Below are 24,409 nucleotides of genomic sequence, written 5' to 3' on the forward strand. Positions count from 1 at the left end.
TGATTGCCAGGGTGCTGTGACCTCTGACACAAGCAGACCCAAGAGAATAAAAGGGTTCAAAGTGTGTTGTCAGGAAGGCAGCTGGCACTGACCTTGTGACTAAATCCTCATTGCCCAAACCCTTTGCCCTTTATAAAAAATGTCAAAGACTTTAGGCAGCTAGCAGTCCAGCCCAATTCTTAAGGCTTTCCCAGAGATTTACACAGGACAGGGGAATCCAGATGCAGACACACAGGGAAAGTCATGCATCTATCTATACTTCTTTGGTATATTAAGCTCTCTTCTGGGCTCTCATTTTCCCCTCATCCTAAAGTGTTAGCACTATAACCATAGCATAAGATCAATTTAAAAATAACCAAGAAAGTCTGCATCCGTATGTTTTCATTTAGGGCTTTTAGTCAATCTCAGAATGGAGAGAGTCCAATGCCCTCTTTGTGGCTATTGGCACAACTTACCACTAATTTCTACTACAGCTCAACTGCTATAGTAATGACTTCCTAAAGTGGCAAAAGGTGCTTTTTCTTTAGACCAACCCTGTGGAGTAGGTAATGCAAACCTGACTGCTTTCATTTTACATATGATGAAATTTGGCCCTTTTATGTTTAATAGAATATAGTTCCCTGAAATTACTAAATATACTAATGTGGCTGTATGTATTCATGTGTATACATACACATACATGCACATATATACATACACATATTTATATGTGTATATATCTTTACATATATGCACACAATATATGTACATAGACACAGATACGTGTGTGTGTACACAATACACATTTTTGTATCATTGTTTATAATGCATATTTCTCAGAATAGTCCTGTAGAGTCAGAAAACTTGGGTGATTTGACTTTTACTTGTCTGCATGATTTTGAGGAAGCATTTTAATAACTCTCTTCACCTTTGTTTCTCTATCTATAAAATGAGGATATATTAATCTCACTTATCGAGCATTTATTAAGTACTTAATCTGTGGCAGACATCGTACTAATTCCTGGATATACAAAAAAAGTCAAGAGCACCCCCTTTCCCTCAAGGAAGCATAATCAAATGAGAGACAAGAGACTTGAGCTGTCTTCCAGCTAGCTCTAGAATTATGATCCTTTGGTTAACTCTACTGTACAAATGGAAAAATTGAAGCTCAAAGACTTAGGAAGAAACAGGACTGAGACCCACTTTCAAATCTTCAAACTTTAGTACTCTTTCCAAACAGGATCTATTATATAAGCCTGTGGATTTCAAAGTTTTGGAGCTTTCCCTTATAGATTTTTCAGTCTTTGTTTCTCTGCTGGTAGAGCATTTAGTCAAGATTTGTTTATTTAGTAGCTCCCTAGTTAGTTACCTACAATATCAAGAGCACCAGACTTGGTGCTAAAGAGAACATAGAAAATGATTTCCTGTCCTCAAAGCAGCTTACTATTCTAATGTGGAATATGACATGTATCAGAAAAATAAACTAAAGATATGAGTTAATCGCTGATTATTTCATTTTTATTTTTTAAGAGTCAGATAATGAAGTCCTTAGTCTTTAGATAAGAGGCCAGTATAAATGAATATAGTTTTAAAAGTTGAATGGTTTCAGGGAGGGAAGACCATTCTAAGCATAAAGATGAGAACATATAGGACAAATTGGGTGAACAATGGACAGTGGTTTGAAGTAAAAAAAAAAAAGTCTGATAGGAGTAGTTAAAGATGCAAAGGTAAGAAATCTTAAATTAATGATTCTTGACCTTTTTGTGTGCCTTTTTATAGTGTGGTAATTTCATGTTTTTTAGTACATTACATATTTAGAATTACAATTATATTGAAATATAATTGTTAAATTCCTTTTGTGAAGTTCATAAACCCCGACTAAGAAATAATGCCCTAGATAATTCTTCCAGACTTTGAGCTAGAAACCTCAGAGATTATGTAGTCTAACCCCCTCATTTTATAAATGAGGAAAATAAGATCTGCCAAGATTAAGTGATTTGCCCAAAATCACCTAAGTAGTTAGTGGTAGTTCAGAGCTTTCACTTTGCACTGAGATAATGGGAATCCATTGCTGGTTCTTTTTTAAATGTCTGTGAAGCCAAATTAATTTTCAATGTGATTGAATTTTTTTAAAAAAGGATGAAACTGCCACCAAGAAAAAATGTTACATTCCCACAGATCTTCCATCATTAGCTTATGGCCAAGCTTGGCCAAGCTTTTACAGATATAGGGTTATAAGCTGCCTGAGGTTGAATGAGTTCTGATCAGTATGAAGGCTCATGCTTTGGAAACATTTCCCTCTTGTACGTACATAATGATACTTTTATATTTGATGACTCTAGTTCAAGTTATCTCTGACATGATTATGTGCTAGTTAGAGAACAGAATTTAATTTGTCCCTGTAGGCTTCCCTAATGCTAAAAGATAGTTCTTATTCAGCTTGTCGAATGGGATCAAACTACTTTAGAAATCTCTCCTGGGCGGTAAGAATGTTATGCTGCCCCGAGTTGAATGTGGAATAGGTCTGAGGGAAAAAGCAGGTAGGAATATGTAGATGTCTAGTAATTTTGAAATTGCCTTTATAGGAAAAAACACAGCCAGGTCTATCCCAGTAGAGATGTAGCTTGGGACCTTTCTGACCTTTAACTCCCCAAGGCCTGGCTGCTATCTCTTAAACAAAAGATTACCTTCTGCCATGCATGGGGTTAGGGCTTTTGTTATCTCTGTAGTCAGCCTCTAGAGGAGACATATAGATAGGAAAAAATACCTGCTTAGCTCTGGGGAGTATTGAATCCCATCAAGCACTTTGCCCAGCTACCCCAACTGTAGAGACCATTATTTTCAGCAATGGGGAAATCATCAGGCTGTAAAATGTATAATAGTTCAATGTCTTCATTTTCAAGATGAGGAAAATTGAAGTCTGGAGTTATGACTTGGCTAAGGTTGCATAGGTAGTGATAGAGGAAAGAGCCATGCTCTATAACACTATTCTGAGCTTTGGGGAAAAAACTGCAACCTCCCTCCTTTCCAATCCCAAATCCATCAAACACCAGGGCCTTTGCGATCTCCGGTTCATATTGTAAGAAGAAGATTCTCTAAGTTCTCATTTTAATAGTTAAGGAAATTGAAATAGAAAAAGTTTTAGAGACTCATTCATTTAATGTTCACATGTAGTCCAGTATGCTACTATGCAAGGTGGCTTATTTCTGACCTTGGATCACAAGATACCAATACAACTGATTGTATTTTACTCTAGTAGGTTAGGTTTTTTGAGTTCCCATTTAGGTTTGTCTTAAAGTAGTCACAATCAAAGTTCAGATTTTTATAATACTTTCTCATTCACTAACTACTTTATAACAACCTGTAAAGTAGATAGTCAAATTCCTTCTTTTGGGTCCTCCAAAGAATGAGTGAGTTGTGCTTGCTATGGTGATTGGGTAGCTTTTATACAAAGTGTTTCACTGAGAGCATATTTGTTCTTTGTTCAAGCTGTCTTTGGAGGTGGGAAGGGGGCAAGAAGCGGGGATGAGACAAACTCTAGAATATAATAATCTATTCCCAGAAAGATATATTTTCATATATCAGAAAGTGGGATCCAGGGAACTTTCAATTTACAGTATGATGATTTTATGTAATGCTTTAAAATATTTTTAACTTTCTCATCCACACAGTTCAGAATCTCAGTTTTCCTATATATAAAATAGGGATAATAATAATATTTACCTCAGATGGTCATTGATTGAATCTGAGATAATAAATGTAAAATTTCCATTGTTAACTTGATTTCTTTGTAACCCATTGTCAAAAGAAATGGTTACCATTAAATCTGAGACCTGCTCATTGCCTATGTTGCGTCAGTATACTTTGATGAGTATCTGCTCTTGTAAACCTAGTTCTGATGGCTCATAAGTTTCTGCCCTGTGTTGTCTGAGAAATGGGAGCCAGAGTACCTGAGGGAATAGCCAGGTAAAGTAATATAAAATAAACAGATAGATGTAACATAGAATCAAAGAGAACAAGATTAGATATTTCTATTGCAGAAGGATGTAGTGTATTACCAAGGGATTAAGTGAAAGCAAGACTCAGGTAGTCTAGAATCTTGATGGTTTAACCATCAAGATAAATACCAACCACAGAAATAAAAAAAAAAAAGTTGGCTATTTTTCCAGGAAAATCTCAGGCTTCCTGAGACTTTTCAATGTTGGAAATCCTAACACTGTCTGGTTACATCCTGTAGTATAGAACTTCCTAGGTTTAAAAGAACCCTCAGTAGTCAATTTGATGATACACCCCCCCCCCTTTTTTTTTCTAACCTTCCAAAATAATACATATAGGTTCTTTTCCTTTTTTTTTTTTTTTTTTTTTTTTTAATCTCTTTGGGATACAGATCTAGTGTTTCTGAGTCAAGGGGTATGCATAGTGGCATAGTGCTTTGGGTTTTGCTCCATATTGTTATCTAGAACTGTTGAATCAGTTGACAGCTCCACTACCAATTCATTAGTATCTTACCTCCCTTCCAATGTTTGTCATTTTCGTTTTCTGTCATATTAGCCAATCTAATAGGTATACTATTTTATTTTGCATTTTTTATTTTAAGTTGCATTTCTCCTATCTGATGATTTTAGGCATTTTTTCATGACTGTAGATAGCTTTGATTACTTCATCTGAAAATATTTCATATTCTATTTTTTTTCATCCTTTTGACTTTGTTTTATTGTTTCTTTAAGTTTCATGAGTCATTAGCTTCCATTACTCATCTCTAATTTTTAAGGAATTATTTCTTTTGATCAGCTTTTGGTCCTCCATTTTCATTTGCTCAATTTTGTTTTTTAAGGAATTTTCTTTTTGTGTGTGTGAATTTTTGTACCTCCTTTCCCATTTGGCCTATTCAACTTTTAAAAATTCTTTACTTCAGTGAATTTTTGTACTTCTTATACCATTAGGCTAATTCTATTTTTTTTTTTTAGATATTCTTTTCCTTACTATTTTTATGCCTCTTTTTTCTCTTTCATTTCTTGTATCACTCATTTCTTTCCCTAATTTTTCCTCTATCACTCTTCTCTCTTTCTTTAACTCGCCCAGGAATTCTACATTCCTTGGATCCAAATAGCATTGTTCTTTGAGACTTTGCTTTCTTACTATATTAACATTATTGTCATTATCTAAGTTTATCTATTGGTCTTCAGTGTTTTCTGTCTGTGCCAGTCCTCTGACATCGTCACTACTTCTAATGACTTTTATTTTATTTTATGATCATTTTTTTTTCACTCCTCTGCAGGAGGCCAAAGTCTTTGGCTTTGATTATCAAAGACCTTTGATGTCTAAGACACAGACCTTTCATATTCCTACTTCCAATTCTCTGACCAATCTGTATTATCCATCTCCTCTTTATCCTTTTTTTTAACACCTCTTTAAACAGGGGCACTATACTTGGTTCCTTTGTTTCCCTATACTCTTGTGTTTATTGTTTTCTTTGACTCCTATGGCTTCATTTATCACTTATAAGCAGATGGATGTTAAATCTCTATCTTCAAAACCAACCTCTCTTCAGAACTCTAGCCCCGTATTTCCAATTGCCTATATGACGTTGTACAATTGAATAATGAATCTCAGAACTAAAAAAGGTCTCAGGTAATCAACCCAATTATAAGAGTATTATTATAATATAATTATAAATTTATACAACTATATTTATTATAACATCCTCATTTTTAAAAAAAAGTCACTTTACCTCCTTTAGTGAAGAAATACTTGATATTCTCCCAAGTAGCTAGGATCAAAACCTCTTGAATTACTTTTGCTTTTTTTCTTTTTACTCATCCCCACTCCTACCCCATCATTGTGTGAAGGAAAAATGTACTGAACTTGACAATAAGTCCAATTTTCCATTCCATTCTCTTTCCATTTTCAAAATAATCACCTTAGCTTATCATCACCTCTTAGACTATTGTAAAAAAAAAAAAAAAAAAAAATTTCCTGATCTGGCTGCTTCTATTTTGTATCCTCTATTATCTGTCTTCTATACCATTGCTTGTAAACTTGCTTGGCCTTGATATTTCACTCCATCAGTGTCACTTATTTGCTCAAAATGCTAAAGTTATACTCTTTATCTTAAAATTCCAGTTTAGTCAGAATCTAACTTCAGCCTACCTTTTCTCCCTTATTCACATTATACTTCTTTACATACTCTACATACTTATTTTAGAGGTGACCCATTTTTATGCCCTTACTTACACTGTTATGATTATAATGGCCCCCTATCACTGACCCAATTTTACCTATTTTAATTTTTTCCCTTCCTTCTAGATTTACCACAGGTATCCCCTCCAACTGATTTCCCTCAATGGAAGCACTCTTGCAAGTTCTAGCTCAATTTCTCCTAGCACTTTGTTTGGATCTCTTCTTTGCATTTATCTATTATAGTTTTCTTTTTTTTTCCTGCCTTTCATGAGTTCCTCAGATCAAGGGCTTTGTCCTATTACATCTTTGTCCTTTGATGCTTTTATGTATAATAGATATTTAAATTCAGTTAAAAAAATCAGTGTTAAAAAATCAGTTAAAATCAGTGTTAACATAAAGCTATGCCCATAAAAGACCTGCTTTTAATGGCATAGCAATATATATATATATATATATAATTTGAAATTTTGTTAAATATTTACCATTTATATGTAAAATAACTTTTGGGGGACTGAGGCGATTGGGGTTAAGTGACTTGCCTAGGGTCATACAGTTATAAAGTATTACGTATCTAAGGCTGGATTTGAACTCAGGTCCTCCTGACTTCAGGGCTGATACTCTATCCACTGTACCATCTAGCTGCCCATGTAAAAAAATTGTAAACAATAAAATTATAAAATTTTAAGTTCCAAATTTTTTTTCCCTTTCTCTGCCCCCATACTTTCATTGAGAAAATAAGTAGTTTGATTGTATTTATACAAGTAGCTCATGCCAAACATATTTTAATATTAGCCATGTTGCAAAATAAAATGCAAACAAAATTTAAAAATAAAGTTTAAAAAAGTATTCTTTGTTCTGCATTCAATGTTGATCAGTTCTCTGTGGAGGAGAGTAGCATTTTCTCATTGTGGGTCCTTTAGGATTGTCTTGGTTCATTCTTATTTATGTAATATTTTTCCCCAGTCCTATTTAAAACAAAAAAGATTACATTTGTTTTTAAATTCTTTGAGTTCTAAGTTCTTTCCCTTATTCCTATTCACAATAAAGAAACCCCATGTCAAGTTATGCAAAACACTTCCATAAAAGTCAAGTTGTGAAAGAAAACTTAGCTCTCTCACTGTGATGAAAATAAAAACCCTTAAGAAAAATTAAGTTTTAAATTTTTTTATTATATCTTTTTATTTACAAGATATATATGCATGGGTAACTTTTCAGCATTGATGGTTGCAAAACCTTCTGTTCCAACTTTTTCCCTCCTTCCCCCCACTCCCTCCCCTTGATGGCAGATAGACCAATACATTTAAATATGTTAAAGTATATGTTAAATACAATATATGTATACATATCCATGCAGTTATTTTGCTTCACAAGAAAAATTGGACTTAGAAATAAGGAAAAAATTAACCTGAGAAGGAAGTCAAAAATGCAAGCAGGCAAAAACAGAGGGAGTAGAAATGCTATGTGGGGATTCACACTCATTTCCCAGAGTTCTTTCACTGGGTGTAGTTGGTTCTCTTCATTATTGAACAAATGGAACTGATTTGGTTCATCTCATCGTTCAGGAGAGCCACGGCCATCAGAATTGATCATCAATCAATATATATTGTTGTTAAAGTACATAATGATCTCCTGGTCCTGCTCATTTCACTCAGCATCAGTTCGTGTAAGTCTCTCCAGGCCTTTCTGAAATCATCCTGCTGGTCAGAAAAATTAAGTTTTTAAAAAGAGATAGAGAAAGAGAGAATGCTTCATTCTATATCCAAACACAATCAGTTCCTTCTCTGAGTATGGAGAAGATTTTTCATCATAAATCTTTCAGAGTAGGCATAGATGATTGTACTACTGAAACAGCAAAGTCATTCACAGCTGGTCATCCTAGAACATTGCTGTTATTTGTATACAGCACATATCACTTTGCTTGAGTTCATGTAGGACTTTCCAGGGTTGTTGATTTTTTTCTTTCCCAAGAGCATCTTGCCCATCATTTCCCATAGAACAATACTATTTCGTCACTAACATATACTACAGTTTATAGTGAGCCATTCCCCAGTTGATGAGCATTGGATGATTCTTTTGATCAGAGTGAATAGCTACATCTTTAAGTTGAATTTGAAACTTTTCCATATTCCTACAGAACTGTGGGTAACATGTACTATGAGGGATGAGACAATACCACTGAAGTCCGTATGGTTAAAACACTAACCTTTTCTTCTTTTTTCTTTTTTTTTTTTTTTAGCCAAATTTTCTATTTACTTTCCATTCCCAGGAGATTTGGGGACCTGAGTGTTTTGCTAGATATTATATTAATATTTATTTCCTTTCTTTGAACTATACGGTCTTTGGCTTACAAAATAGTTTGTTGAATCAGATAGTGAATGAAAAGATCAGGAAGCAATAGATAAGCATTTTAGTTGGAAAGATTTGACTAGTGTTAGAATAAATTTATTGGTTAGGACCTAAGATCAAGATACAAAGAATGGCTTTCATTAGTAAAAGGGTTCCTTTTTTTGTGTCGATTTCTTTTTCCAGATGATAAGTGGGTTACTTCTCAGAGTCATGTATTTAAATGCATAGAATAAAATACATAGGAATGCAAAAGAAGTTACAATGAAATGTCATTATCATTTTTAAAATTTGTTCATAATCTCTGGATTAAGAATCCCTGATTTAGTACTTAAAAATTTGGAGCCGAAAGGACTTTAGAAAGATCACAGTCTTTGATATAGCCCTTTAATTGTCTATGCATGAAAAACAACTTGCCTGAGTCCTGGTTCAAGTTGCTGTACTTGTCATCCAACTAGAAAATAGCATATCCAAAATGAGAAACAAAATCTATAACCTCTTAATTTATTGCTTTTTCTACTATACCACATTGCTTCTTAGTAGCTGTTTCAAAGAGAAAATAACTTCCATTATACCTTAAATCCATCAAATATATATATATATATATATACATGTATAATTTTCTCTTTCTCTCTCTCTCTCTCTCTCTCTCTCTTTCTCTCTCTCTCTCTCATACACACACACTCTGCCTGTCACATCAGAGGCTCTTAGTGAAGATGATCAGATCTGCCTCTACTTTTTCAAAAGTCATGTGAGGTCCCTGGGTTGTGTGAACACGTCAGGCTATAGACTCGGAAAGAATCCTAGCAACACAGACCAAAACGTTTGGTCTTGGAAGTCTTTACAATCATCTGACAAGGGCTTCTTTTCATTGCTCCACATTTCCTTTGGTGGGATCAGGGACCCAGAGAGCTGCTGTACCAGCTGCATGCTGGATGCCAAGAGTAGTTCCTGGGGTGCCTGTCTACCAACCTTCAATTTAAGAAGAAGGAGAAGTTTGAAGATCAGCTGCATCAGTGGTTAACTGGAGAACTAAATCAGACCCTAAACCCTGTTCCCCTCTACTTTCCAGATCAAAAGGGAAAAACAACAACAACAACATGAAAAAGAAAAGTAAATGAAAAAAAAATTTCTTCAGTCTTTATTTCTTCAGTCTATATTCAATCCATCAGTTCTTTATCTGGATGTGGATCAGTCATCAACCAATATAGCTGATATTTTGTACAATGTTTTCCTGACTGCTTTTTTTGCATCAGTTGAAATCTGACTCTTCATTATTTCTTATTGCACAGTAGTATTCCATTCATTTGCTACAGCTTTTTCAGCCATTCCACAATTGATGGACATCCTCTTAATTCCCAATATTTTGCCACTATAAAAAGGACAGGTATAAATATTTTTGCACATAGATCCTTTTCCCTTTTTAAACATATCTTTTGGATATAGACCTAGCAGTGGTATTGAATCTAAAGGTATGTATAGTTTGGTTGCCCTTTGAGCATAGCTCCAAGTTCCTCTCCAGAAGAGTTGGGTCAGTGCATAACTCCACCATGAGTAAATTAGTTTCCTAATTTTCCCACAATTTTTATCATTCTCAATATTTATCATTTTCCTTTTTTGTCATATTATCCAATCTGATTGGTGTGAGGTGGTACCTCAGAATTTTTTTATTTCACATTTCTCTAATCAATAGTGATTTAGAGTATTTTTTCATGTGACTATAGGTAGATTTAATTTCATCTGAAAAGTGCTTGCATTTTCCTTTGACCATTTTATCAATTAGGATATGACATAATAAATTTGATTCTGTCCTTTATGTACTTGAGAAATGAGGCCTTTATTGAAGAAACTTGCTGTGAAATCTGTTTCCCAGCTTTTTGCTTTCATTTTAATCTTGGTTATATTGGTATATATACCAGTGGTGGTATTGTTTGTACAAAAAATTTTTATTGCATATAATCAAAATTATCTATTTTACATTTAATTAATGTTCTTCATCTCTTGTTTGGTCATGAATTCTTCTCTCCCCTGTACATTTTTTTTTTTTTTTTTTTTTTTTTGCTGAGGCAATTGGGTTAAATGACTTGCCCAGGGTCACACAGCTAGGAAATGTTAAGTGTCTGAGGTCAGATTTCAACTTAGGTCCTCCTGACTCCAGGGCTGGTGCTCTATCCACTGTGCCATCTAGCTGCCCCTCTCCCATAAATCTTACAGGTAATGATTCCTTGCTCTTATTTGCTTATGGCATTACCCTTTATGTTTGAATTATACATCTATTTTGATTTTATCTTAGCATATGGTGTGAGATATTGATCCACATCTAGTTTGTGTTCAGTCCTTTACCTTTATTCTTTGTGTCTCTCTGCTCCATGTCTGTTTCTTATAAACAACTTATTGTAGGATTCTGTTTTTTGATATACTTTGCTATCCACTTCTATCCCATTCAAATTCACAGTTATGATTTCTGTGTATTTCCCTCCATACAATTTCTACTCCTGTTCATCCTCTTTCTCCTTTCATCAGAGTTTTGCTTCTGTTGTATGGCATCCCCTTTGTCTGTCCTCCCTTCTGTCAATTCCCCTGCCCCTTTACTTAATCTCCTCCTCGCCTGTTTCCCTGGTAAGATAGATTTCTGTTTTCAACTGATGGTGTATCTTTGTGAGCCAATGCTGATGAGAGTAAGGTTCAAGAATGAACTCTTCCATCTTCTTCTTCACTGTAATAGGTCTTTTGTGCCTCTTCATGTGAAATGACTTGCCCCTTTCTACCTCTCCCTTCAGCACCTACTGTAATCCTCTTTCTCATCCCTTAATTTTTTATGTAATTCCCTCGTTCATCTTATATCCCTAGAGTCTATGTATATCCCTTATAGTACATTTTTTTTTTAAATTACAAGTATCATTTTCCATGTAGGGATGTAATTTATTTAGCTGTATTGAATCCCTTAAGTTTTATTTTCCTTTTTTACCTGTTTATGTTTCTCTTAGGATTTTGATATTGGAGATTACATTTTTGACTTAATTTTGTTCCCATTATGAAATCTTAAAATCCTTCTATTTCATCAAATGACCTTTTTTTCCCCTTGTTGTATGTATTAATGCTTAATAAATTAACCAGTTAGGTGATTTTTAGAATATCATGTTCCATGATCTTTGATCTTTTAATGTTACAGCTACTAAGTTCTGTATAATCCTGATTGTGACTTTCTGATAATTTAATTTTTCTTTCTGGCCACTTGCAGTATTTTTTTCTTTGATCTAATAGTTCTGCAATTTGGCAATAATATTCTTTGGAGTTTTTATCATAGGATCTCTTTCCTTAGATGACCAGTGGATTCTTTCAGTGCCTGTTTTTACTCTGGTTTTAGGACATCAGGGCAGTTTTTCTTGATAATTTTCTTGAAAAATGCTGTACAAGTTTTTCTTTGGATTGTGGCTTTGTGGACTTGAAACCATTACCTATTTTCCTTTGTAATTTAACATATAAATGTTTTGAAATTGTCCTTTTCTGAGTTTGTGTCTTGCACTTCCCTGTCACCATAGCAACTTTCTATGTTGAGATTCTTTTGTTATTATTGTTATTTGCTCATCTTTTTTGGCTTTTTCCCTTTCTTTTAGAAAGCTCTGTTCCCAGAGTGGAAGGGATATTGCTTTAGCCTTCTTGTGCCAGAAGCTGCAGGATCTGGCTATTTATTTACTTGCTACTGCACTGATGTTACCTTGAGATGCATGGGGGACTCTCATGTCAGGTGCTGTGCTGCCAGGGTATGACGAAGATGATGACTGGTTGTGCTAAAGCCTTTAGACATCTGGCAGCTTACCTTGTGCTAATCTTGAGTCCTAGTGGTGGTAACTGGTTTCTGCTGAAGCCAGTGGGGAGTTGCTGCATTTCCTCTGGATACACTGAGGAACTTGGAGATCTTGCCACTTGAGGTTGCCTTTTTGCCCAGAGCTGTGTTGAAGCATAAGACATTTCTCATCACATCATACATATGCTACTAGTTTTCTGGGATGCTTCCTATCCTGGATTGTGTTCTTCTTTTACCCAAGTGAAACTGACCTTTCTTGTTGATCTTCCAAGTTCTTTGGGCTCAAAGATCAGGATGTTTCATCCTGTCTTTTGGCTGATTCTGCTGTTAGTTTTCTTTGGGGTTGTTTGGAAGTGAATAAGGAAGGGTTATGGCAATTTACTGATTACTCTACCATCTTGGCTCCCAGATGTTCCATCTCAAGTCTTTGACAGACAAACTGAAACACTTAGGAAACCTGATTAAAAGGACCAGAGAAGAGAAGTTTGTCTGTGAGAGTCATTTCTCCACACTGTTGGACATAGTGGACATCTAGTAAGTGAGGCAGTAGGGAAGGAGTTTCTTTCCAAGACGGACTGTGCCCAATAGTGCCCAATAGTGTTCTCTGTAGCTGCTCAACTGCAGATGCAGTTGGGACTATGTCTATAAATCATAGAAATACAGAGTGTGACTCTCAATATATCTATATGTATATAATTGATTGATTAAAGGCATGGTGGAATTGTATATATATATACATATATATGATTGATTTAGGTATAATGGAAGTTTATAGATATTTTATTTTTTATTTTTTTGCTGAGCCAATATACACATAGCTGAGATATGTTATTACCATCAGCCTAAGACATAGATTTTCTTTCAAAGTTGGAAACCCCTTTTAGTCTCTTCTATCAATAATCAGTTGTAGCACATTTTACTTTATTTATTTTTTAAGTAATAGCTTTTTATTTTTCAGAATACATGGTAAAGATAGTCTTCAGCACATAACCCTTAAAAACCTTGTGTTTTAAATTCTTCTCCTTTCTTCCCCTCCTCTCCTTCCCCCTAGACAGCAAGTAATCCTATATAGGTTAAACATGTGCAGTTCTTCCAAACATATCTCCAAGATTTTTGTTGCTCATTTATCATACTGCTCAAGAAAAATCAGAACAAAAAAAATGAGAAAGTAAAAAAGATGCAAGCAAACAACAAAAAAAGTGAACATACTATGTTGTAATCCATACTCAGTCCTCATGGTCCTCTCTCTGGATGCAGATGGCTCTCTCTATCACAAGTCTATCACCTTATTGTTGGATCATCACCTTATTGTTGAAAAGAGCCAAGAGCATCCCATAATTTTGCTGTTACCATGTACAGTGTTCTCTACTTACTCTCAGCATCAGTTCACATAAGTCTCTCTAGGTCTTATTGAAATCAATCTGCTGATTGTTCCTTATAGAACAATAATATTCCATTACATTCATATACCATAATTTATTCAGCCATTCCTCAACTGATGGGCATTCTATTGTGGCATGTTTTAAGCCATAGAACTCAAAGCTAAGTTACATAAATGGCAGCTCCATTATGGCTTGGATTACTTAGATACTTTAAATGACCTGTAATCTCATCAATGTAGGTACTTCCTCCACTAGTTCAAACTTTATCATCCTCCTTGGCCAGAAATCCCAAACCAAAGGGAATGTTACTGTTGGTCAGTTACTTAGTTGTGTCTGACTCTTCATGAATCTGTTTGGGGTTTTCTTAGCAAATATAGGAGTAATTTGCCATTTCCTTCTTCAGTGGATTAAGGCAAACAAACATGCCCAGAGTCATACAACTAGTGAATGTTGGAGACTATATTTGAACTCAGTTGACTCACATTGTCTGACCCAATGCCCTTTCCACTGAGCCATCTAACTAATTCAAGGAGAATGTTTTTATTGCCCAAAATGTTGGGAGCATTCCTTTAGATCAGATGTACTTAAAATTGTGTGCATGTGTCATGAATCTCCTTGATATTCTGATGAAATCTATGGACTTTTCAGAAGGATGTTTTTAATTAATAGGAAAGAAGGAAGCAAGCATTTATTAAATGGGTCCTTAGTGCCAGGTACTGTACTAAACCCAAAAGTTATAACTACAAGCAAAAAGAGGAATTTAGGAACAGAGTTGGGAAAGAAATACATAAAATAAAATAGAAAGGGATATGAAAGAAACCAACTATATTGAAACATAATTATAAATTTTTTTAAGTTTGCAAAGCTCCTGTCATAGCTCTTTTAATAAATGTCATTGTAAATGGCATGTACAGGCTTTCCATCAGTTAGTTCATGCTTTTGCTACACAACTAGCCTTTCTTCACTTCTTAGAGTGTTCCAGCACAGTTCCCTCTGTTGTGATATATTAGAGTCAATGCATACACATTGCATGCTTTTCCATTGTCTTTTGGATGACCCTCAACTTGAATTCTTCAGAGATTCTGATATTCTGTAATTCAGATATTGTCATCAGTCAGCAATAGCAGCATGGTAAGCATTTATAGAATACTTTAAAGTTTGAAAAGCCCTTTGAAATTTTTAGTTCAAAAGATATGCCACTGTTTCAAAGTGGTTTGAGATCATTAAAAACATTATATAACTTTCTTTCCTAAAGGCACTCTAGCCCATTATCTTATGCCCAGTTATGGGCCTAGTTCATTATATATTTAAATTAATTGTCCAAGATACATGGAGTGATCATTACCATCAAGCATTTGTTACATGATTTTTGGGCAGCTAGATAGTGCAGTAAATAGAATGCTGGGCCTACAGTCATAAAGATTCATCTTAATGAGTTCAAGTCCAGCCTCAGACACTTACTGCCTTTGTGACCAAGACAAGTCACTGAACCCCCTATTTGTCTCAGTTTCCTCATATGGAGGATGAATGAACTGAAGAAGGAAATGGCAAACTACTCCTGTATCTTTGCCAAGAAAATCCCAAATGGGATAACGGAGAGTTGTTCATAAGTGAAACAACTGAATAAAAAAGATGAACTCTTGTCTATTTTTTTCCAGAAATTTTTGAAACATTATATACAAAGGAGAAAGAATTCTCTAATTAGCATCATATTCAGAATTGCCCTTTAGTAAAATCATTTTAGGAAATATGTGAAGGATTGGTTAGGAAAGAAAGAATCTTCAGACAGATAGAACAATGAAAAGGCCATTGTGTTAGTCTGAAGGTGATTAAAGGGCATCGAGACTAGGCAACTGGGCTTGGAATCCAAAATACTCATCTTCAGGAATACTAATCTGACTTTAGGCATTTAGTAGCTATGTGACCCTGGGCAAATCACTTAATCCTGTTTGCTTTAGTTTCCTCTTCCGAATTAAAAAAGAAGAAGAAGAAGAAGGAAATAACAGATCACTCAGGTATCTTTTGCCAAGAAACATGTTTCTTATTAATATGGATTTTTTTTTTACTGAATATACTCCATGGTGATAAAATACCTTAGTGATTTCATATTTTATACTTTTCTTGTTTATATTTGGAGGGTCACACAATAAAGCCATCTCTTTTATATCTTTCAAAGAGTCTTCAATGATTCTAATACATTCAAGGGAGACAACTTACTAAAAGAGATATTTTTAGATAAAATTTTTGCTCCACCAAATTAAGTACTTTTTATTGTCAGCAATAAGTACAATTAATACTTATATTCTCTTGCTACCTCTCAAGCAGTTGTGTGATTAGGAACATAATGTTTTTTGTAAGATATCATTTGCAAAAGTCTTCCTTTCTCCTCTCGCTTTCATCAAGGTTTTTGTGATATATGCATTGATTTTCTAATACAAATCTTGTAGAAATAGGAATGTATTCTCTTGGTCCATGACATTTTTGGTGATTATATTTGAAATTTTTTTCTAAACCTTTACTGTGATCCCATTTTTATTTATTTATTTATTTAATAGCTTTTTATTGACAGAACCCATGCCAGGGTAATTTTTTACAACATTATCCCTTGCACTCACTTTTGTTCCGATTTTTCCCCTCTCCCTCCACCCTCTCCCCAAAATGGCAAGCAGTCCTATACATGTTAAATAGATTACAGTAGATCTTGGATACAATATATGTGTGCAGAACTGAACAGTTCTCTTGTTACTCAGGGAGAATTGGATTTAGAAGGTATAAATAACCCGGGAAGAAGAACAAAAATGCAAGCAGTTGTAATCCCATTTTTAATTTAGCTTTTAATTTGGTCACAATTTTGCCTTCTGCAGTTTGAATCTCTTTTATATATATTTAGTCTAATCTAGCTCATGTTTTTCTTTTTTCTTTAATGTTGCCTTCATTTTTTCATGCAGTACTTTGGAGATTGATTTTAGAGTAGTTATACTAGCTCTATTTAGTTTGTTGAAGGAGTAAAACCAAGATGGTGGAATGAAATGAAGAAGTTGCTTGAGCTCTCCCACTTTCCCTCAAAAACAACATGAAACCAAGCCTCTGAACAGAATCTAGGAAAACAGAGCTTATAAAGAGATGGAATGAAATAATTTTCCCACTCAAAATAGGCTGGAAGAACTTCAGAAAAGGTCAGTCTCACTAGAATCAAAGGGGCTCTCAGCCCAGCTCAGATGATGTCTGGGAAAGCCACTGGGAGGGTCTTAATATCAGTTGATCAGCAACTGAAACCCTTGATCCTGGCTTAGTAGAACAAGAATAGAGCAGATCAGTGGGGCAGCCTCTAGTCCCAGTATAGAAGGCAAATTGCCAGCCTGGGAAATGAAGCAACCACAGGCAGGAATAGATCAAGTTACATTCAGCAGTGTGAGCAAGTTACCAAACACAAGTGATCCCTGTACTCAAAGGCAAAGTTCAGAGCTGCAAAAGAAGCATGGGACAGAGCCCTTTGTACCACAGAAGCAAATCTTGTAATTTAAAAAATCACAAAATAGAAAAATAAACAAATATAAGAAAGAGAAAGAAAGGGAGGGAAGGAAGGAGGAAAAGAGAGAGGAAGGTAGGAAGAAAGGAAGGAAGAAGGAAAAAGAGAGGGAGGGAGGGGAATAGAGAGTGAGGGAAGGTAGACAGGGAAAGTGGGAGAGAAAGAAGGAAGGTAGGAGGAAAAAGAGAGAGGGAGAGAAGGAAGGAGGAAGGGAGGGAGATAGGAAGAAAGTAAGGAATAAATAAAATATAATCTTGGCCATAAAAAGCTACTGTGGTGACAGGGAAGACCAAAATACCATATGAAACTGCAAAGGGGGATATGAATTGTGCTTAAGTTTAAAGAGCCTTCTTGGAAGAGCTCATAAATCATTTTAAAAGTCAAACAAGGAAGGTAGAAGAAAAATTGAGTAAAGAAATGTGAAGTATGAAATAGAGAGTCAACAGCCTGGAAAAAAGGAAGGACAAAAATTAAGAGAAAACAATTCCTTAAAAACATACAGTGTCCAAATGCAAAAAAGAAAAAAAAAATCCATTGAAGAAATCAATTCCTTTAAAAAATACATTGGAGTAGTTTGTTATAAAAATCTTTACAAACCTTTTATTTTTCTTTTTTCATCTTAAAATGTCCTTAAGATATCTTTTGTATATTTGAGTGTCTTGCCAAGATTTTTGTAAATTAATTCCCTCCATTACTTTTTTTCTTTTTATGAGGTGAAACTTCTGATACTCTTCTATCTTTATATTATTTTACCAAAAAAAAGTTTACCTTAGATCCCACATCACTTAGGAAGAAGAAAGATTAAGTATTCTCTATGGGAAGCAATTTCTAGGTTCTTTTATTGTGGTTATTGATTTACTTGGGTTAGATATCCTAAGAACTCTCTGCCTCCATTTCTGCATACATCCACATGGACAATCAGTATTCATATGTAGAATTCAAAGGGAAAGGTATAACTCCTTTTACAAAAAGCACTCTCTTTGTCCCTTGTGGAGCAAGCCTCAAAGCTCTTCCCCTTAGTTTTTGTCAAGCTAATTAGAGAAGACAAAAAAAAAAAAAAATTCCTTAGGATGCTTTAATTGTTTTCTACTTATTAAACCAGGTAGATTAAATCCTTAAATTAGTGGGAAAATATGATCACTCAAGTGAAATAATTTTTTTCCTAACCCCTTAGTTTTTATCTATGAGTCTTGTATTCTAAAATAAAATAACGATGCAATTCAACTATTGCCATCACATTCAGCTAATTTACTACCTTAGAATTCTAGAATACTAATGGACATCTGAGATAGCAAGCATATCTCTCTCCATCTCTCTCTCTCTCTTTATTAGCCCCCCTTACACACTGCCCCTGCCCACTTCCCCTATACACACTCCTGGGGTTTTGAGCTATTTTTAGTGAGTTTTATTGTACATATGGCTTTCTTCTCATCTTGGTTTGGTGGTTTGTTTATCATGAATCTTCTTTTTTTTAAATAATAGCCTTTTATTTTCCAAATACATGCAAAGATAGTTTTCTACACACTCCTAAAAAACCTTGTGCTCCAAATTTTTCTCCCTCTCCCATCCTCTCCCCTAGATAGCAAGTCATACAATGAGTTAAATATGTACAATTCTTCTAAACATATTTCCCCAGTTATCATGATGCACAAGAAAAATCAGGTCAAAAAAAAAATAAGAAAAAAAAAGCAAGCAAAAAACAAAAAAGATGAATGCAATGTTGTGATCCACATTAAGTCTCCATACTCCTTTCCCTGGATGTAGATGGCTCTCTCCATCACAAATCTGTTGGAATTGGTCTGAATCACCACATTGTTGAAAAGAGCCAGGTCCATCGGAGTTGATTATCACAGTCTTGTTGCTATGTATAATGTTCTCTTGGTTGTTATCATCAGATGAAATCATTTTTTACAGAACAATTGTTAATAAATCTATTAAATTTCTATAATAATAATAGTAAGATCAAGAAGAAAAGGAAGAAAAGGAGATGGGGAAGGGGAAAAACCAATATTTGTAAAGTGCTTTAAGATTTGCAAAGTGCTTATTTTATTTAATGTTTTAAAATCTTGTGAGGTAAACTATTATTAAATAATATGAATAGAAGAATCTAATTAGCCTTCCCTTCTTTTCAGTTGTTTTCTACTTAGCTCCAAACTCTGACTACTTTGGGGAGGAGGAAAGAAGAGGGAAGGGGAGAGGGAGTGGGGGAGATGTTGTATACTAAAGTAACACTCCTACCCCCAAGTGAGATATTGCAGTAAGACTTAAGAGAAGATAAAGCTTTGGATAGTACTAAATATTTAAATTATTACCACTTCTTTTCCTTCCCTAAGACCTTGTTTTGTATGTAAGACATTCTAGGGCCATGGAGCTGTTTAAGCTGCTAATTTTATATATGAAATTATGTAATCAGTATTCCCAAATACTAGTTAGCTATCCAGAGGGTACGAAGGAGCTGAGTTGAACTTTTCAGTATCCATATTCATACTTGGGAAATTGGCAAACAAATCAGGGTTTGATTTATTATTTTTTTTTTTGATTTTCTAGACTTAAGAAAATATTAGAAGAAACATTAATAATATAGAAACTTAAAAGCGTGTCATGCATATTTATCCCACAGAAGAACTGATTAACTTTGACTAATCCTCATATAGGACTATTTCTAATAAGACCCCATAGTGTTAAAAAAAAAAAGAAAGGAATATCACTTTCTAAATCAGTAGTCTTAATCATAGCATAATGTCTAGTGAGTTCATAGTGCTTTGAGGTCTCACATTTTTAAGGTTGGGAGTGAGTTTTTCCCACAACCTGGTCATGTCCATTAATAATATTCAGAATCATAGAATTATAGACTTGGAAGGGACTTTTGAAAGTCATCTAAACAAATCCATTCCCAGTAAGCATTTATGTTCAGTCACCGTGCTAAGAGGAGCAGATAAATGGCTAGGTGACACAATGATTAGAGTACTGTGTTTGGTATCAGGAAGATCTGACTTTAAATTTGGCCCAGACACTTCCTAGTTGTATGACCTGGGCAAATAAAAAAACCCATTTTCCTCACTTTCCTCATGTGTAAAAGGAGCTGAAGAATGAAATGGCAAAGAAAAGAAAACTCAAAATGAGATTTTGAAGAGAAATACTGAATAGATTGGACATTATCTTAAAGGTTATGGACAACTAGGAAGTTCGGGAGAACCAGGAAAGGCCTCCTGGAGGAAATGATATTTGTTCTGTGTTTTAACAGAATTCAATTAATTTAATAGTTGATGATGAAGGAGCAAATGCATTCCAAGTACGAGGAACACCCAGTACATAGGCAGGGGTGGATGTAGTATATAAGGAATGGCAAATGGGCAATTTGTCTAGGCCAGGGGTCCTCAAACTTTTAAAATGGGGGCCAGTTCACTGTCCCTCAGACTGTTGGAGGGTCGGACTATAATAAAAAAAAACAAACAAACTTTGTTTTGTGGTCCTTTAAATAAAGAAACTTCATAGCCCTGGGTGAGGGGGATAAACGTCCTCAGCTGCTGCATCTGGCCCACAGGCCGTAATTTGAGGACCCCTGGCTAGACCGTAGAAAAGATTTCTCTCTAAAAACTGTTCAAGAAGAGAGGTTTTTTTGGAAGACTTCCAATAAGGAAGAATTACCTATCTGAAATAACCCATCCCTCTTAGAGATAGCACTAATCTTTAGGAACTTTTCCTTATACCAAGTCTAAATTTAACCTTTTTGCAATCTATACAAATTGCAGAAAGAGAAAATGAGGAAAAAAGTGGTCACATAATTCATAGATTTTGGAGCTTAAATTTACAATCAGATCTCCTATTACCAAGCCTAGTGCCCTTTTCACTTTCCTATAATGCCTCTTAAAAGGATTTTCTCTAGCAATGATAGATAATTTTGTATTTCAGAACTTGCTGTCCAAGGTTAGAAAATATTCTTGAAGTGATGCACGTAAATTTTTGTTTTAGAATTGTAATTTGATCAACCAAGTGCTATGGACTTAGCTTGTTTATTGGGTTTGTAACCCCAAATTCATTTTCAACAAAGTCTCCTACTGAATGCTATTCCTCAATCTTGATTCAGGACTAGTTGTTTCTTTCTTATCTGGGTAAAGTTACTATTTCTATAGAATCATTGTCAGTACTGCCTGTAACAATTTCCAAATACATCATCTAAGCACAGAGCTTTATTTGGTCAGCTGTAGATATTGCAGTATTTCAGGCTCATTTGCAAATATGTTGAGATCTATTCATTAATTTTGGCATTTGAAGGAACAGTTTTGAGTTTTATTTTCTAATTTGAAGTTTTGTTGTCATTCGGTCTCTTTTTCTCCTACTTTTCCCATCTGTGAAATGGTTATCAAAGGGAGTTTGTTTTAAGAAGTTTGAATGAGAAGAAAAATAGGAGACATTTATAAAGCGTTTTATACTTGAGCTTCACAGTAGTTCCCTGAGATTGACACTATTATTATATCCACTTTATAAATGAACAAATCAAGCCCCAGAGCAGTGAAGTGACATGTTCAGAAGGACAGAGTTAATGAGTATTTGGGATGGGAACTAAACCCGTCTTCTTTTCTCCAAATCCTACACCCTATCTGATATACTATTCTACAAGGGTGCTTTTTATTGACAAAAATTTTCTTTCAATCTAACCTTTCTTTAGAAAACTGCCCACATCCATATGTTTCACATATTGTCCACCTGTAATGAAAAGTTAAAATGTTTTCTTTTAAGTGGAGGTTTTTAGATCTTAATTTGTCTGGAGGGAGGCATATGCATATATATAGGATCTGTAATTTACCTTTGTTACTCAGGCAATCAGAAGTGGGTCATCATCAAAATCTGGCAATGTGGCTTGTAAACTTGGCAAAATAATCCCATTATAGGCTTTCCTAGCCAAAAATAATATTTTCCCCCAAAAAAGGATCCATGATTAGTACTGGTAGTGTTTTATTTTTCCACATATGCATCATATCTTGCACTGCATTTAGAATTATGTTGACTGTCTGCTAACCATTCTTCCTTTTCTTCTACAGCCTCCAAGTCCATTATAAATAGTATGCTGCGGGACCCTTCTCAGATTCCAGATGGAGTTCTAGCAAATCAGGTCTATCAGGTATTAATCACAGCTGTCTATTCTCAGTGGCGATGCTGTTATCTGCCTAGCAGAGTAAAGGATTTTAAACCTCATTTAATTACTGTCATCATAAACTATCACTGAGGTCAGGGTGCACCATAAATGGCAAGGCAATATTTGCGAGAAGAGCATTTCAGTTTTTAATAGCTTTGCTTTTATAGTGAATAAAAAGCATGCAATTTTTGTTTTCTGTGATTAAATCAGGGAAAAAAACAGCTCCTTGATAGTGTTACTTCTTCCTTCTTCTTCTTTCTTTTTCTTTTCTTCTTTCTTTTTCTTCTTTTCTCTCTCTTTCTCTAAAGAAAACTAATTACTGTTTTTGAGCCATTGTTTGCCTGTAATAGTATGTACTATTGTCCAACACTACTCCTCTTCTCTTATTTATTGGCAGTGTATCGTGAATGACTGCTGTTATGGACCACTGGTGGGCTGCATCAAACAGTATCCTTTCCCATAAACTGTTAGGTGCACAATCGGCAAGTTCAGGCTCCGCAGAAATGTTTCGCTTTAACCTGACATAAAGTTCTGCTTCACAAAACACATTTCCTCCTCTTCTGTTGTACATTCAATCAAGGGGAGGGTCACAGCGGACCTCTCTTTCTCTCTCCTGCTTAAGAAAAACCCAAGAGGCCAGTGGGAGGTGTCAGTCCAGCAGTTGGACATTCACACACTTATTTGAAACTGTTTGGCTTCTGATGAGATAAAAGGTATAGAACCATTAGGTAGGTAACCTACTGTCCTGAATTGTATTTGACTGTTTCCAAGGAATTTTTTTTTTAATGTAATAAAGTTCCATTTAAAATGGTTGAAATAGGATCAGATTCATTGAAATAACTTTCTAGCCTGAGGTTAAAGGTGCTGGATTCAATTAAGATATCAGGGACTATCACCTTTTAAAGCAAAGAAGAGTCTTATTGCTTAAATGGCTGATTAAAATCTAGACATAACATTTAGAGTTCTTCAAATTTTCATTTTCCTTCCCCTTTCCTGCATACTGTTATAGAAAAGAATCACTAATTATGAGTCAAAGATGATAAAATATATTAAAAAGTTAATTTTACTAAATAAAAATGCATTTAAACTTTATTAAATATTATTATGACATATGATAAACTCCAATAATTATTTTGTAAACATTTTCATTTTCAGGCTTCTTTCTAGGAATAGAATAGGGGAAAGGTTAAGAAAAGGGGTGATCTAGAACTCAATGTTGCAGATACAACATAGTCTTAGAGTTGCCTGGTCTACTAAAGTAGTTGGAATGACTTGCTCATCATTACACCGCTAATATGTGTCAGAAAGAGAACTTGAGTTCAGGTCTTTCTGATTCCATGGAACATGAGGTAATAATGCCTTTTTCTAAATATTAAAGCCTAACAGATATTGAAGGCGTTAGCCTAAACTTTTGTGTTTACTTTAATTTCCAGATGCTTATATTTCCCCTTTACATGTTTTTGATCATTATAGATGAGACTGAAAATAAGTCACATGACCAAAAACCAGAGTGTCATTGATAGCTTGTTAGGAGACATTCCCCTAGAAGCCCTTCATCAGTCTCATCAACACAAACCAGCCTCTTCCTTCTCCCTACCTTGCACCCTTAGGAAACTACAACAGTGTATAGATGTGTAATTTCATAATAAATGTTTATTAGTCTGTAGATACTTCTGCTTGAAAGAATTCATTCATTTTTCTCTATCAAATATAAACTGTTTTGATTTTTTTTTTCTTTAATGGAGTGCTCTAAAATATTCAGTGCTTGTTATGTTGAGTTGTGTAATTACATGTAACCAAAGTCTGTTCTTCCAAATCTTTTGAGAATTAATAAAAACACAGAACTAGCCTCAACACATCTTTCCATTAAACCAAAGAGAGATGACATCTTTATCCCTATCATCAAATTAATGAGAGTGCTGGAAATCTTAAAAGTTTGCCAACCTCATGTTCAGCACATTTGTATTACAACTAATGTTGTCTCAGAGTATCTGGTGCTGAATTAGATGTTAATTTTAAAGCACATAAAATAGTTAAAAATCAATTTAAAG

The 24,409-nt window shown here is 34.7% G+C and overlaps 1 protein-coding gene across 4 annotated transcripts in view; it reads left to right on the forward strand.

The window, feature by feature from the left end:
- C2H15orf41 (chromosome 2 C15orf41 homolog) overlaps nucleotides 1-24,409 on the forward strand; it is a 272,031-nt gene that overhangs the window by 115,886 nt on the left and 131,736 nt on the right. For all 4 annotated transcript variants that reach the window (XM_023500272.2, XM_031952051.1, XM_031952050.1 and 1 more), the window contains 2 exons: nucleotides 22,264-22,343; nucleotides 22,756-22,805. In XM_023500272.2, the coding sequence (XP_023356040.1) occupies nucleotides 22,264-22,343; nucleotides 22,756-22,805 (130 nt within the window). The remainder of the gene's footprint in view (nucleotides 1-22,263; nucleotides 22,344-22,755; nucleotides 22,806-24,409) is intronic.

This window comes from Sarcophilus harrisii, chromosome 2, assembly GCF_902635505.1.
Source record: "Sarcophilus harrisii chromosome 2, mSarHar1.11, whole genome shotgun sequence".
Lineage (NCBI taxonomy): Eukaryota > Metazoa > Chordata > Mammalia > Dasyuromorphia > Dasyuridae > Sarcophilus > Sarcophilus harrisii.